General features: G+C 41.3%; 1 protein-coding gene and 1 pseudogene across 6 annotated transcripts in view; one reads left to right on the top strand and one right to left on the bottom strand.

Moving 5' to 3' along the window:
* Positions 1-3,342: 3,342 nt before the first annotated feature.
* Positions 3,343-3,533, top strand: LOC117718039 (large ribosomal subunit protein eL39 pseudogene; annotated as a pseudogene).
* Positions 3,534-13,890: 10,357 nt separating this feature from the next.
* The window catches only part of Lsamp (limbic system associated membrane protein), a 2,034,784-nt gene continuing 2,032,590 nt past the window's right edge, over positions 13,891-16,084 (bottom strand). For all 6 annotated transcript variants that reach the window (XM_034514988.2, XM_034514986.2, XM_076942923.1 and 3 more), the window contains one exon: positions 13,891-14,201. In XM_034514988.2, the coding sequence (XP_034370879.1) occupies positions 14,104-14,201 (98 nt within the window). In that variant the 3' untranslated portion in view covers positions 13,891-14,103. The remainder of the gene's footprint in view (positions 14,202-16,084) is intronic.

The following is a 16,084-nucleotide window of genomic DNA, read 5'->3' as shown; positions in this document are numbered from 1 at the left end:
GGTTACAGTTCTGACTGACATGCCGTTTTGACAAGGGGCTGCAACCTAGTTAGGATCACTCTCTAAACATGTTCACAAGAGTTACTGAGCATTTGCCTTCCAGATTTCACAAAAATTGAGAAGTCTGCAGTGGAGAAAAACCTCATGTTAGACACAAAAGACCCAGTAGGTCTGTGGTTACCCTATGCAGATGTCTGTGCTACCTCAAATAGGAGTTTTCTGAACTTTGGTTCCCTCAACTGGGAAACAGACTAACAGCTACTGACCTGCCATGGATTGTCTGTGACTATAATTGTGCCTGGACGCCTAAGACAGCTAGTTAGAAGTCACTGTTAGAAGCAGTGAACCGCCTGCTTCACTGGATGTTCTTCCCACAGTTTATCTTCTAAGTGGTAGTTTTCCCTTGTGCTTAGAGTCAGTGTAGTATGTGTGAGCAAGGTGTGGAGGGGCATCGATGTACATTTGGGTTTCACTCCATCCACTTTGTGCTGCTACAACAGAGTAGCACAGACTAATGTATAATGCATAGGAAGCTTTGGCCTCTGCTTCTGAGATGAGAGTCAAAGATGGAGTCCCTGTTGATGTCTGATATTTAACTATTTATTCTTAAGATATGATCACCACAGTTTTGGACCTGCTTTACGTACTGTTGTTTGAGGCTTAAGTTCCCAAACCACATTTTAAGGGCAACACATTCAAATCACTGTAGGCAGTGGATAAAATCCTGAGTGTATTATGGACACAGACACAGACATGTCAAGGATCCCAACACCTCATGGAAATGGCAAAGCTTTCCCCAAGTGTGGCCCAACATAGCAAAGCCTTTGTGTGGTCCAAGTGTGAGCGTCCAAGTAGATTTGAGTGTTCAATCTCAGTCCCTCCTGCTTTCTAGACAAGGGCTTTACTGATGGAGGCATCCCCGCTGCATCCCAATAGTTTATTTAAATCAGCGTTCAATGGTTGTAGCACTCTGCATCTCTGTGACGCAGGCAGTTTACACTCTCTTTGCTTTGCAGTTTTCTCATTTCAGCTGCATGCCAATCCTACACAAGAGTCATGGCTATGTCTTTCAATAGGAAGTGTTGATGGGCTACCTTAATTCCATCTTATTCTTGTTTTTCGAACATCCTCTTCAATGTGAAGTTGGAATAAGCTACTGAAGAAGAGGGTAAGATCAGTACTCATCTTCGCTCACCACTGTATCACAGCACTCAGAAAAGCACTTGGAAAACTACACGGACCAGAAATATGCGAGCTAGGAATGACTGTCATAACAGGATGCTAGCCAGTGCTCTAAACCCATTTTCCATGACAGGAAGGAAGTGGGGAAAATTCTGGTGGAAGACAATGTGGATCTGAAAGGCAAACCAAACCAACCAACCAAACCAAACCAAACCAAACAAAAACCAAACCAAACCCAAACCAAATAAACACAAACAAACAAAAACCCACAACTCTACTAATATTGAGGGGTGTGTGTGTGTGTGTGTGGTATATTCTGAGAGAGACTGGGGAAAAAACATAGAACTCAGAATAAATTTTTTCTTTTAAGGAAAAGGCATGGTTAAGATACTATATGTGGCAAGGGATTTGGAAAATCTTTTTTTTTTTTTGTATTCAAAAAGGGGTTTCGGGGCACCATACCTTAGTAACCCCAATCCCTCCTCCGTTCAGCTCTAGACAAAGTCTAGTTGGCCAGATAGCAAGGTCTGTGAAAGGGTCATGAAAATACTGGCATACATTGATGTTAAAAGTCTGTCTCTTGGGAGATAAAATTGCCATGAGACAGGAGTTTGCTGGAGAAAGTAACTGGATTCAAATGTGGCCTGGTCTTCAGGTACCCCTCACCTGGGAGATTTGAAGAATGAACAAATGGTTGGCGACAATGCTTGACATCTCTGTAGTCTGATCCCCTAAGACTTTTTCCTTACTTCCCATTAAAGGACTCCCTCACTACCACACCTTTTCAAGTTGAGCTTTCCATGAACTACAGTGTTTCTACTCCATTGTCGGATTGTCAGTGGAGGTTTATCAACACCCTCAGTTCTATACCCGCTTGGCTGCCTGGGTTTAGTTCCTTTGTAACTCATGTGATGACATTTTAGGGTATTTCTTTTTCCAAAATGGATGATGCATTTAGCAAATGTTATAGATACAGGAGGTTTTAAGTGGGACTAAATGCAGCAATTAATGCTAATGAGTCTGCTGTTAGCATGTAATATTCTTGCTGTTATAAAATCACGCACCACTGAATGTGGAACCTCAGTTTGTTCAACAGATGCCGGTCTTAATGGCCACATTCTTTTCCCATGGATAAGTTAGCTTTAGTTAAATGTACCATTAAAAATAACCATTTAAAATGTTAATGGGAACTGTGACTGTAACCACTGGGAATTTTTATTTTAACCTCAGCTTCATTATATCATATTTTCCAAAGGTCTTTGAGAAGGTGAGGAGCCTGTTTTCCATGCAGTGCTTCAAGTGAGAAAGATGATATGTCTTCAGAGCACATGGGCCTGTGCTCTTAACATTAACTGTGTTTGGAGAATTGTTTTCCTTTGTTCTCTTCTCTTGTGCATTCAGTGTGTGAGGTGGCGTTGGTTAATTGGGATTCTTGGTTTGTTCAACTACTTGATAGTACCATTACCCCACCGTGCATTGTGATTAAGGGAAGAAAACATGGGATAAGAAACCTCCATCTGCTAAAACAAGCAGCTTGGCTTAAGCTTGAGTTCTCTCTGGAGAATAGAATTTGTTAAAATAAAAAAAAAAGATGTATAATAAGGCCTCGGTGTCTTCCTAGGCTGAACCAGTCATTGCCTTCAAGACACATGCTGAAAGCTGTAGGTTGTGGGTGTGCAGCAAGAGAGCTGAAAGGCTCCCTGACTTGCCTGGCCTGATGGATAGTCACCAGGTACCACTGGAGTAGGCTGGGTCTGTGGAAAGGTGAAGCGGTGGGAGGGTGAATAGATGCAGAATTATAAGGTACTCTTTCTTCCTCCCTCCTTCTTCCAGTTTCTCCCCTCCTTTCCTTTCTTTCTATTTTCTTTCTGAGATATGATATTATTTAGCCTAGGCTGGCCTTATACACACTGTGTAGCAAACTTCTTTCTGATTCTCTTACCTCCCCTTCCCAAGGCCTATACTGACAAAGTAGGCTTATCAGGGGCGTTTTCAAGTGCATGACCCAAATGTTTTTGCATAAAGGCAATGCCCCCATTTAGAGGGAATTCTTAGTCTCTTGATTATGAGACTTTTATTTTGTTTCATTTCTTTCCTTAAGAATTTGCTCAGCCCTTCTCCTTTCTTTCGCCACAGTGAGCACCATAACTGATTCTCACCATGTCTTCTCACAAGACTTTCAGAATCAATCGATTCTTGGCCAGAAACAAAAGCAAAACCGTCCTAGTTCTCAGTGGATTCGGATGAAAACTGGTAATGAAATCAGGTACAACTCTAAGAGAAGACACTGGAGAAGAACAAAACTGTTCTGTCAGGATTCACACAGTGGCAAGACTGAGGGTTTATACTGAACTGTGGTCATAGATCAGTCCTACCAGATGGATTTCAAAATTTTTAACCTGGAGGCTTGCTTGTGTCTAAATTATGGTATTTGCCCAGTAATAAAATTTAGAACCTTTCAAAAAACAAAAAAAGGATTTGTTCAAATGTTACTCAAAGTCCCTAAAGTCTCTTGATAGACCATCAGCCTGTTTCTTGTTAAGAATTAAAAATAACCCTCTATATTGTGGGTTGTGCTAATTGTATAAAAGCCAACAGAAAATGAGAAGAGAGAAGCCTGTTCCTAGTCCAAGGATCTAGAGACTGACTTGCTACTATGAGGGACTTTGGGTAGAATGTCTGTTGTGGTGGCTGAGACTGTCCTGCGTTGGCCTGATAGCATCATATGACTCACACAGGAGCTGCTCACGTCTGTAATTTCAGTTTCCCTTCATCTAATATTTTCTTCATTCGTGAATTTCCTGTCAGGGTTACTTCTGGTATTTGTGCATCCTTGGGGAATTATCTTCTTTGGGTAGACAGAAACTCAGAGGTTTTCTTGGTTTTTATTTTGGGAACTAGGAGCTTTTCTGCCAGAAAGATGCCAGAAGCATTTTGTCGAGGGTGGCAGGCAAAGGTAAGGAGGGAGACCCAGAATAATACAAAGTAAAGAGAAAACAGCTAAAGTTATACTTTACCTTAGAGAAAATAAATAAACAAATGACATGATTTTGAAAACTCAGGAACTTGTCAGCAGAGCCCTCTGAAGAAAGGTTGGATATGAGAAAGTTGCTTACTTGAGGCAATATTTCCCAATATGTGTTCCAGAACACAATTCCTGGCTCTCAGACCTTCATCAATTTGGTATCCTTTGATCAGGACAAAGCTTTGAATAGTTTAAGGGAAAAAGAAAATAATTTAAGAACCAGAGGGGAGTAGTCTTTGGGCTCTTCATACTGATAGACTCTGGCTTCCTGTGTTTCCCATGTGTTCTGTGGATGAGGGAAGGCTCAGTTTTTTATTTCATAGACATGGATCCAGGTATCTCCTACAGTGATAACATGACAGAGACTGATAAAAAACAGTTTCACAGGTACCAGCTTTGTGGGAGGGACTGAACAATATTTGATGGTACTTCGGCAATTGTTTGTTAAACTCAAACTATAGATTTAGCATCAGGCTAAGTGTAAGAGGATCACAAAGGAGAGAAAGACAAGGAGATGAGGTTCACAGACTCCCCTGATTCACAGTTCTCACATGCTGTGTTCAATTTGCTTTTAAAACAGGTGCATATGAAGACAGAGACCACAGAATTTCCTTTGAGCCTATAGTGAGTGATCACAAATACTCAAGGAGGTGCTAGTTTTCAAACCCTGATGCTTCTGTGGATTAAAGGAAATAAAACATCAGATCATCTGAGAACATTTTAAAGACTCCAAATGATTTTTGTAAAAGTGGGTGATACAAAGTTAAAAAAAAATAAAAAAAGCTTGGCTGGATTCCGTTCTCAGGTCCTGGAGTCTTTAGGATCTTCCATGTGACAGTTGTTCCTTTCTGTGTTACTAATGTTGGACCCTTTGGAGCACACCTGATGTTTTATCTCAATAACCAATTTGAATAGCAGCTCATCTAGAGGATGGGCATTCTAGAACACTCAGTCTAGAACTGAGATAATTAGGCTAGTATCATTTTGGGTTACAGTATTAGCCTGACCTCTCTGGACCACAGAAAGTAGTTGGAGGCTGTATCCCAGCATGTGTCCAGAAAGTAGTCTCCCATACCTGTGTAATGAACACAAAGGGATCAACAAGAGTTAATGCATTTCAAACACCCACACTCAGTTGACTTTCACTGATTGAAACTATGCCCATGTGTTAGGAGGGCAATGACTCCTCACACCATGAGCAGAGTCAATGTACCTTCATATGCAGGATTCCTCAGATCTCTCCTTTGACTGGTTCTGTGTGTACTCTTTTGCAATAATAAAAACCTGAGCTAAGGCTTTCCCAAGTCCTTCAAGTCATTCTTGCATACTACTCAGCCTGGAGATTGAGCCAGAGACACTCACCCCACAGTGTGGTGCAGTCAGATGATCACAACTAAAGGTTAAAATTTCCTCCACACTTCTGGCTGGTGTGTTAACCAAGGCATCCTTGTTTGAGTACTGAATATTTAACCCTGAGTTTGATAAACACAGCTTAGAGGGCATTTTATGATTTTTTTAAAATGAAATTCAAACATGCAGAGACTGGATCTCTCTGTTGCCTTCTTGAACCAGAAGGCAGACAGAAAAGTTTTTGGTTTTGCTTTTGTTTTCTTCCCTGAAATCCTTTCTGGTATCAGGGCTCCCTCCTTCATTCCCCTGTGACAGAGTAAAATTTAGGATCCATTATCCTGAATGTGTTTGAGACCTTACTGACCTCCTAAAAATAAGCTATGGACCCTCTTGGTCATTTTAATGAGCAATTAATTAACCACCCTCTGTTTTCTTTCAACTGTGAACTACCTGGTTCTTTTTTATCTGTTGCTAGTTTCTATCTGGCCTGGGGCCATGATATAAGTGCACTGTGAAGATTCTGCGACTATCTTGTGAAGCAAGAGTGGCGAACACACTGTATTTTCGTAAGTAGAAATAATAGATGACTTTGGGAGGTCACTTGGGGTCTCATTCCAGCTAACCCTGAAAGACAGCTCCAGACACGGAGACATTAAAGAAAGGACAAGATGCTCTCTCTCTTGAGGTCACAGCCTAAAGACCAACTGGAGATCTCACTCAGGAGCTGTTCGATGCTCCCTCCTCTGCAGCTTCTCTCTGGGTAATCTACTCATATTTTTCTCGTCATCTCTAGAGGAAGACCCAGGAAAACAAAATATCAGTTGCTCTCTTTGTTTTTTGTTTTTTTTTTTGTTTGTTTGTTTGTTTTTGTTTTTTTTTTCCTTAAGGGAAGACTATGGTAAATACTGCATTCACATCTGCAGAGGAAGCATTGTCAGAAAACCTGGCAGCCATTTTCCAGTATTTTGTCTACCTCTCCCATGCTTGGTGTTTGCTGTCATTGGCTCCATTTCCTGAGCCATTCACCAAAGCATTCAAGAAACAGGGCAGCCAACCGCAAGATCACTTGGACTCAGGTCAATCAAGACTCATCTCCTTTTCACGTTTATTTCATTTTTGTTTTAAGATCACAGAAGAGCAGAGCATTCATACGTGTAAAGTAACAGAAGAGAGAACCAGAATTTAAATACATTTAAAAAGGAAAAAAAAAGGCTTTTCTTTAATTTTAATTTTTTTTTTACACACATTGCGCTTTTTTACTTTCCTTCACAGAGCTAGTATTCAGGGAAAAAAATATCCACCCAATAAACAAAAGTAAAGTAACCTGAGCGACAAATCAACCAAACCAAAAAAAAAAAAAAAAAAAAAAAAAAAAAAAAAAAAAAAAAAAAAAAAAAAAAATGGCCATGTTTTTATATTGTCAAGGGAAGATCAGTTCATGTCTACAGGGCTGGAAAAAGGAATATATTTTATATATATATATTTATATGTATATAACACTGTTAATGAGGAGACGTCTAACCAAGAACAGGATTTATACAACCTTCAGGAGAGCAATTGGAAAGTGGGGGGCGTGAAGCAGGACCAGGGAGAAGTGGGAGGTATCCTTCCCTCCGCTTTGTATTTCCTTCCTTTAGTCTCCCCCCTTCCCAGCAAATACTTATGGAGCAGATTGTGGCTAAGGCTCACCAGCATGGACCATGTTCATGCTCTGGTGAAGAGCAAAGACTTAGGTAAGGGAGTTCCAAAGAGGCTCCTGACGGATGGCGAGGGTTGCTGCGGTAAGCCAGGAAGCTAGCTAGCTTCGTGTGTTTTCTTCATTTGCAAGAAGCAGATTTTTTTTTTTTAACCGTGCCTAGATATCACACAGGGAGGGATTGTGTTGGGAAGAATGTAGCTCTAGGGTGGACTCAGGAGCACCATCCAAAAAAGCTGTGCCTAGGAAAGATCAATGGGACTGGGGAGGTGCTCGGTGGACGGGTCTCTCTCCGACTTACTGTCCAGAGTACCATAAACCCACACACAGCTCATCCTCATCTAAACAGTGATCCTAACGCTGGAGGTGATGAATGAGTGAACTCTGCTCTTCAGTGTCCAGGAGAGCGCTATTCTTTGTGCTCTTTGGGGAGATTCATGAAAAAGGTGACCGGACAAGGTGTTAAGCTGAATGTTGAAGACAGAGTGGGACGGACAAGTGGACCTGTGCTGAGTCTGCCCAGTACCTGGCCCAACAGAACAATCCCTCGTTTACTACTCCAGCAACTGTTCTTGTTTGAGCTCCCTTTCTGGAAACTTAACTTTCACATTTGGTTTTAACTTGTACAACTCTCAGACTCTCTCAGCTGTGCCTCCCCATAGGCTTTTGTGTCCTGTTTCACTCCTAGATGCTTTAAGCTGAACCGATCCAAGCTGTTAAAAGAAGAGGCCCCTCTCTATCCACTTGTTCGATTTCACAGCCTGTTTATTAGTCAAGTTTCAAGACACTTCTCTAAGAAACCCCTTTCCTTACTTGTTTCTCACAACACAGCCTTTATGAACTTGCTTGGGACCAGCAGAGAATGCACAGTGACACACATTTGCCACAATGAAGCACTTGGCCAAGGATAAGAAAAAGCGGGTGTTTCCTCTCACAAGCGCAACTTCCTCATTTGTTACGTACATAATGCCCAACCTGGCTGTTTTCCTTCCTATGAAAGGCTATTAGGCTACGGTTCAACTGTTACATTTCCCAGTATTACTAACAAGGAAGCTACCTCAGCTATTTTGGTGCCCTCACTTTAATATGCCTTTCCTCTGTATCTCTAAGAAATTTTGCTCAGGAAAGAAATACAGAATCAGTCTAGAGCCCCGTTTTCTAGAAGGTGCTACGTAGTGGAGATGGAGGGAGGTGGGTTTAGAGAAAACCAGAGACCAGCAAATGGCTCTGCGTGTGGGCCCTTGCATGGGTAGCAGCATTTAATGAATTTTAATTCATATTCAGAATCAGAGCGTTTAGAGACCATGAAGTCTCGTTCGAATTCTTGACTTTCTGAATGGGAAAACTAAAAACTCAGGGGCGAGAAATAACTTGCCCGTGTCAGCATTCCACGGCTTTTTGTATGACAAGACCCAAAGCAACAGTCCCATTTTCCTGACTCCAATCCTAATACACCTGTCATGTTACAGATGCCTTTTGTCCTCGGTGGATGAATGTAAGCCTCAATGTGACCCAAATTTCTTTTACAGCAGTCTGGTAGGAAGGACATTCATTTAATCTCTTTTGATGAAACTATCAGTTGTTTAGAGTAAAGGTATATGGGACACTTAAATCAGCAGGTACTTCAGAAAGGTTAGGAGATACACCTGGGAGTGACACTCTCTATTCAAATGACTCTGTGCCTTACTTATAACCCACAGGCATGTAGATACACAAGGCTGCTAGCGTAAATAATTATAGTAATATTAGTAATAATGATAATAACAATTTCTGAGAGTGGTTAAGTGTAAAGCAGACCAAAAAAAAAAAAAAAAAAAATGGGGAGTGTGTGATAATCTGTTCATGTAGGTACTGGAGAATCTGTGGAACTATTTAAATAAAAATACAATATAATATGTATTCGTTGGCAAAAAACCAATAACCTGGGCACGGGAGTCCTTCATACCCTAGCCCTCGTTCTTTCCATTTGCCTAGGATTGGTTGGGTCAGGCTAGAGAATCTTCTCTGAGGCAGAAGGAACTAAGAAGAGCCAGCTGTCCTTGGCTGGAAGTGCCTCTAAGTGTTCTGGGTCTGCTTCCTTTGGCTAAGGCAACCATGTTTGGAACTTCAGGCTTTCTTCTAAGACAGTTGACCTGTAAAAAGCTTTGGATTTTGTTCTTATTTTGACTTCTTTCTCTTTAAGATTTATAGGTTTAGCTGAACTTGGGCTCTGCATGAAAAATTAAGTTTACATAGTTTATGTTATGTACACAAACTAGTGATTTACATTGATTTACACATGATTGGTGCCTAATTTATTAATCAGCACAGTATGCAAATGCACTGACAAGAAATCAGTTTTCTACAATATCCATAAACATTTCGCTGGCGTGAATGCCAAACCTCAACCTAATAGTAACGCCAGCTGCCTTGCCAAGAGGAAAGTGATATACATTGTGGGCAAAACCAAATTCTTTCTTGAGGTTCAATTGGTGACATTTGAACAGCATAGCTAAACGCAAACGAGAACAGTTTACTTTTCTTCCCACTGGTATGCACGTAAATGTGAACTTCATTTTGCATTTAGTGAGATGTTTACAGATATGATGTCAACCATAATGGGGAATTTACATCACTTGGGCAGACTAAGTCTCTGGAGGAGAAACATTTTTAATGCTTAAGCATGAAAGAGATTTCCTAAAGTAGGTTTGTGTTTCTTAACTTGGGGTCTATCTCATTTTTTTTTTCTGGTATGTTTATTTGTCTTCAGAGTCTTAATAGCTTTTTAGGTCAGATGTAACACTGCTCTTACATTGTTCTAAGAACGGGCAGTTTACTGGAGAACCAAAACCAAATCCAGGCTGATAATTTGTGAGAATAAAGAAAACCGTGAAGACATAGTTAACCCTATAGCACGTGGTCTCATAAGTAAATTTCCTTTAAACAAATAATAGCAAAGTGGACAAAAAGATATCCACATTTGTCTAAATGAAGCATAGCACTTTTTTTGAAAAAAAAATTAACCAAATTCAATAACTCTCTTCCTTTTAAGTTTAAACCATCGTTCTAAATTTTTCTTTTAATACATACGTTATTGTAAATATATCATTTGTAAAGATACGATCTAAAACAACGCATACACACATAGATCATTTTTTTTTTTTTTTTTTTTGCACAAAGCCTGCAAAGGACAAAGTTAAAACTTGAGGAAGACGAGCCAATAAAAGCTGTCACATTGTTGTCATCTCGAAGAGGACCCTGTGACTGTGGGCTGAGAAGAAGAACTCAAAAAGCAGTCTCATGCTGAGGAGTTTAAGTCTCTGTAGGCAGAGGAGGTAAAGTCCATCTCTGGAGGAGAAACACTTTTGTTTCGGTCCTCCAAGAACGTAAAAATCACGAGTATTGTTATAAGGTCTCTTTGAATAGCCTCAGTTGTCAATGAAGTTAAAGAAAAAAAAATGTTCATGGTAAGGGGGGGAAATATTTGTCTGACTCGGAAGAGAATGCAAGAGCTAAGGGAAAAATCCTTCTAATAATCCTTCCATAAGCTGTGTGTGTGTGTGTGTGTGTGTGTGTGTGTGTGTGTGTGTGTATGGAGAAAACAAATTTAAATTTCACAAGAACAATATGCTTCTCACTAGGCAAAGTCGTTTTGATCACCAACTGCAAGGAGAATAGACCATTCTGCAGTTGTAGAATCCAGGAGAGCTATTCTTCTTTGGGGCCTGCCCTGAGTCAAGGTAATTTCTACTTTTTAAACTGAAAGCTGAGGCTAAAGATTTTGTCTTATGAATGGTGTAACGTTCACTTTGTATACAAATGATATGAAATCCGTGAGTGGTCCAGGCTTATGGATGCATTCCTTCACTCCATGCTACTTATTTGTTTCAATAACTTGTTTGCGTTTTCATTACCAACAAGTGAGATCATTGAAAGGATTTACAGCAATATGATGAATTTTTCTGTCAATTGTATGACATTTTGGTGTAGGTCATCTGGCCCTACAGTGATTCTACTCTTGCTTCAGAGAATATTCCTTCAGTTCTGCATGTGACTTAGCAACGTTCTCAAACCTATGTGGCATATGAGGAAACCCAGGTTTTCTCCATGGGGAAGAGACATTCTTAAAAATCTCAGATCTTGTTGGAGATATGGGCAAACATCATATTTTCAAAGAATCATTAGCTGTTTGCTCTATGGGCCATTATAATAAAACAAAAAGAATGAATGATGTTGATATGATCAGGAATTCCTTCCAAAGGAGAGACTCCTCCCACAAAACCCAGAGCTTGTCCTTATAATAGGATGGGGACCCTGAAGAATGTGCATTCTCAAAACCTATGGGTGTCACAGGTATCCATTTCTGAAACTAATACTAAATGATGCTGAACTAACTCCTGTTTCCCTATTCCTTCTATCTAGGCCAGCATGCACCTCTTCTAAGATTTTACTTAAGGATGTGGAGGGCTCTTTAGTGTGGGAAACACATATCCTTCAGTTCTTGTACAAGAGGACTAGGATGCTAGAGAAATCCTTGATTGCTAACATATCATATATCATATTGGAATATGGCACACCTTCCCTATGTTTTACTAGCTACCCTCTTGGATAGGAATTCCTATCTGATCTTTCATAATACTTTTATGCATTCTGAGCCCTGTCTGTCCTCTGGATCATGTCTAAACTGCAAACCATGAAGACAGGATGTGACATATTTATAAACTAAATGATGTAATTCCTTAGAAGAAATATAAAATACTGCTCAGATTCCTTCTTTTATTCCTTCCTTTTTTTCCTTCCTTTCTTCTTTCCATCCTCCCTTTTCTTTTTTCTTCCTTCTTTCCCTTCATTTTGTATCATGTGACAGCCATTTCAAAGGTTAGAAAACTTGATGCACCTTGGCTCTGCATTATGACCTCAGGAATAACCCTTCATCCTTTCCTAAGGCGAATCGCTTTGGATGCTTCTGTATAGTTTTAAGGGAAAGCAGTGGCTGGTTTCCTAGCAAAGATACCCACATGCAGAGAAGCAGCCTTCCTGTAAGACCTCCCCTAGGCCAACACTGCTGGCGATATGATGATACAGGGCTTTGGAATGCTCACACTTCTACTTGGACTCATCACACATTGCTCAGATTTTCCTTATGGTTAAGCAAGTAGCTCGGGATTCAGTGTTTAGTGCCAAGAGGACTCTCACAGAGTCTAAACAGAGTAGGGAAGGTGAGCGCAATCAGTGGACTGACTTAGGATACTGACTGGCCTCGAAGGGCAATAGTGCCACATGCATCAGCAGTGAGGCAGGAAGCCAATAAAGTGTTAGCCTTGAACTCGAGAATAAGAATCCACAAAGGAGAACAAAGCCTGGAATTCCTATTTTGTGATGACCAATACCTTGTATTAGAGGGTTAGCAGCCTCTATAGAAGACTCAGGCATCTGTCTACATTTTATGTCTCATTCACAGTATTTTATTGGGTCAACAATCTCCAATTAGGGGCATTATGGGGCAAATGCAGTGTTACTTGAAGATTAGTGAAGGGACAAAGCAGGCCTGCTTAGGGTCACCATGGGCTCCTCCTTCTCTTGGGGGTGGGCTGACCATTCAGATACCCACTTGTTTCTGGAGATTTGCTCACTACACGCTGCTCCTCTCTGCAGTGGGGCTCAGCCTTTATAAAGCTATGAAACTCATGGATCGATACTCCAGGCTTGTGAACTAAGAGTGAAATCAGAGACCATCTTCCTCCCTAGGTCATGTCATCCAGGCGACAGATCTGTTCCCTGTCTGCTCACCCCATTGATAGTAGGCACTTTCATGTACAGTGATATTCTGAGTGACTCCCAGCTGGGTTCTGAAAATGAGACCAGGAGGGGTATGGGGTCCTGCCCTCAGAAGGAGCAGCACAGCCTAGTTTGAATGCACACTGATGTCATGTGACATCTGCCACGAATGGGGAGAGATTCTGCTCCTTGACTCCCACCCAGCCCATCTCCCCAGCAACCTGTGACAGCCGCACTTCACAAGTACAGTGCAGGACAGTATCTACAGCACAATGGGTCTATGTACACATGGACCATTCCCCTGGCATGCTTTAGAGAAGGACACATACACGCTCACACACATGTACATCTACGTGAGAGCGAGACACTTGAGCACACGCACACAGCGGAGAAGATGAAAATGGTACTTCTAGCGTTGGCGGCCTGACTAGTGTTCTGGGTTGCTGGGGCAAAGCGGGGTGGGGGTGGGGTGTAGAGAAAAAGGGAATATTTGGAATGGGTGTGCTGGGGATAGAACACATTGGAGGCAAAAGGGGGATGCTCTTAAAAGTTAGAGAGATGATCGAGGCAGGGGAGCCTGAGAAAGGCTCAACACAGGTTTCCGTCGATAGTCCAAAATGTCTACACATCAGCTCAAATGAAAAACAGAATAAAAAGATTATGGAAATATAAACACCAAAGGCAAGACCTTCTTTTTTCCCCACAGATGAAAACGGATGAAGGAAGAATAAAGTGTGGGGGGAGTTAACATCCATCTGGTACTTCTTGAATAGTCTCATTTGTACAACATCAGATGTCCTTAGCGTGATGGAACCTCTACACAGCAGTCGTTTTCTTAGAAGATAAACACATATTCTGGGAGAGGTTTTCCCACCCTAGATTATGCTCAGATTTTTTTTTTATTGAAGGATCTTAAAACTGCTTTTAGTTTTGTATTTTCTTCATTTTTTCATATTCCCCCTTCATTTATAAACACACAATCTTGTGAAACAATAGTCTCCCCCCTCCCCATCTTGCACTCTCTTTTTCTCTCTGTATCTGTGTGACGCATTTTTGTGTGTTTTTGTAATTATTTTTTTAAATTTTTATTCTATTAACATTTGCTGAGAAGGCAGAACAGGGACGCTGCCAGCAGCCACAGTGGTACGGCCAGACTGATGGATCCGTTGATTCCTCTCACCGACCCGGGTCCTGCAGAGCAAAGGAGAGAGAGGGAGAGAATGAGCATCTTCTGCCAGTTGACAGCTGAAGGTGACATCAGAGGCAAGGCGTGGTCAGGAGGCAAGGCATGGCTAGGCACTCATGTCTTGTGTCAGTGCTCAGGATGGGACCCATCTTTTAAGTTCTGCCCTATCTGATGTCTCTAGGTTATTTTAAATATAAAGCCACTCCTGCTGGAGAAGTTGCTAAGGTGGCTGCCATGACTCTTTTTCAGCTACCCTTCTCTCCCATGCTCTCCGCACAATTACAGTGAAGTCAATACTGTGATTAAGACTCCAAGCACCTGGTGTCGGTCCTTAAGGAGCCCAACACAAGCTCTCCCTGCAGACAAATCACAGCAGCAACATCAGTCTCAGAAGGGCTCAGTCATCAGTCTCTACTTTGTTTATTCTGAGAGGCAGGATTGTTTATTCTTTAATGGGGGTGGGTGGGAAGTATTCTGAAGTAGCATTTATGCAAGGGTGGTACCTTAGCAAGGTCTAGAAAACAGAGTCCTATAGTCTCACGAAGAAGTAAAGGTCCTTCTGCCCATAGTTGTCACCTTATAATGAAGAAGAAAAGCAAAGACAACAAACCTTGCCAAACTGTTGAGGCTCAGGGACAGGTTCAACTCTGGGGCAACTGAGAACGGACCTCACCTGGACTGATCCTTGGAATGTCACTCTGGGTCATTCAGGTTGCCAGTAGGGACAGAATGTGGGGGGCGGGGGAGATGAGTCTGGGTTGGAGGGATAGTGGGTAGAGGGGAGAGGAAGGAGGATTTGTGTGCTCGTGGTACTAGTTATACAGTAGCAGAAATGGAAGGTCTGACTTCCAACTTTGCCACTCACACTTCTGGTCCTATTTCCTCTTTTTATGTGACTGTACTTAGATTTCATTGAAAGAAAAAAAATTTTTTCCTCCCACTGAGGAGACATTGTTTTAAGACTATATACTTAGACAATGATACTCAGAATAGGAACTGACAGGGCTGTAATTATGGGTCACTTTGAAGTTTAAGGGGCCACGTATGCAGACTCAGTATGAATGAGTGAGTGAGTGTACATGTGTGTGTAAAACCGATGTCATGCAATTACAACGGAAGTGTGTTCTAGTCTATGACGTGTCACCAAACTGCTTAAAATGCCTAAGACTGCAGAGAGCATAACAAGGAAAACTACTGAGCTAAGGAATGGCTTCCTAAACTATGTTCTGTGTCAAGAGCTAAAGCAACAGAGTAGAACAGAACCGATCAATAACTGTATGATGCCACAATAAGAGGGATGTGTGTTCTGTTCATAAAACCATAAACATAAGTGCACAACTTCGTGCTTACTGTCACCAATACCGTCTTCCAGAGAAATGTAGAAGGAACTGAGAACCACACAGGGATATTTTCCACCTCTCATCAGATTTAACCTTAGTGTCTGACTCCAGAGTCATTGTCGCCACCATGTGGTAAGCTGTGGTAGTGAAACTCGGCAGTGAGTCCGTTAAACATTTGGTGGGTGAAATTCTGGTTAAAGCAATGCTAAGTCTATACAAAAACTACAAGGAGATGGAGACATTATCTTTTTTAAAAAAGTCTGATATTTTGGTTGAGTGACACAGAATATTGCTTAATATGAAAATATGAACATATGCAAACTTGTGCCTTTCAATTATGCAAAATGAGCTTTGTCTGGTGTAAAGCCACAAAACCAGAAAAAACAAGTTAAACATTATAGCAATTCTGGTCAGCTCACTCTGTGATCTCCTGAAGTCTATGGTGTCACTGTAAGAAGAGACACCCCTGACCCCCTTCAGGTCCACTCTCATGAGGGTTGAGGTTCAAAGCAACTGCAGTAATTGTTCACCAGTCTCTGATGTCTAGG

The sequence above is a fragment of the Arvicanthis niloticus genome, chromosome 12 (assembly GCF_011762505.2).
Source record: "Arvicanthis niloticus isolate mArvNil1 chromosome 12, mArvNil1.pat.X, whole genome shotgun sequence".
NCBI lineage: Eukaryota > Metazoa > Chordata > Mammalia > Rodentia > Muridae > Arvicanthis > Arvicanthis niloticus.
The sequence above is the reverse complement of the archived record's forward strand: the minus strand, read 5'-3'. Positions and strand labels throughout refer to the sequence as shown.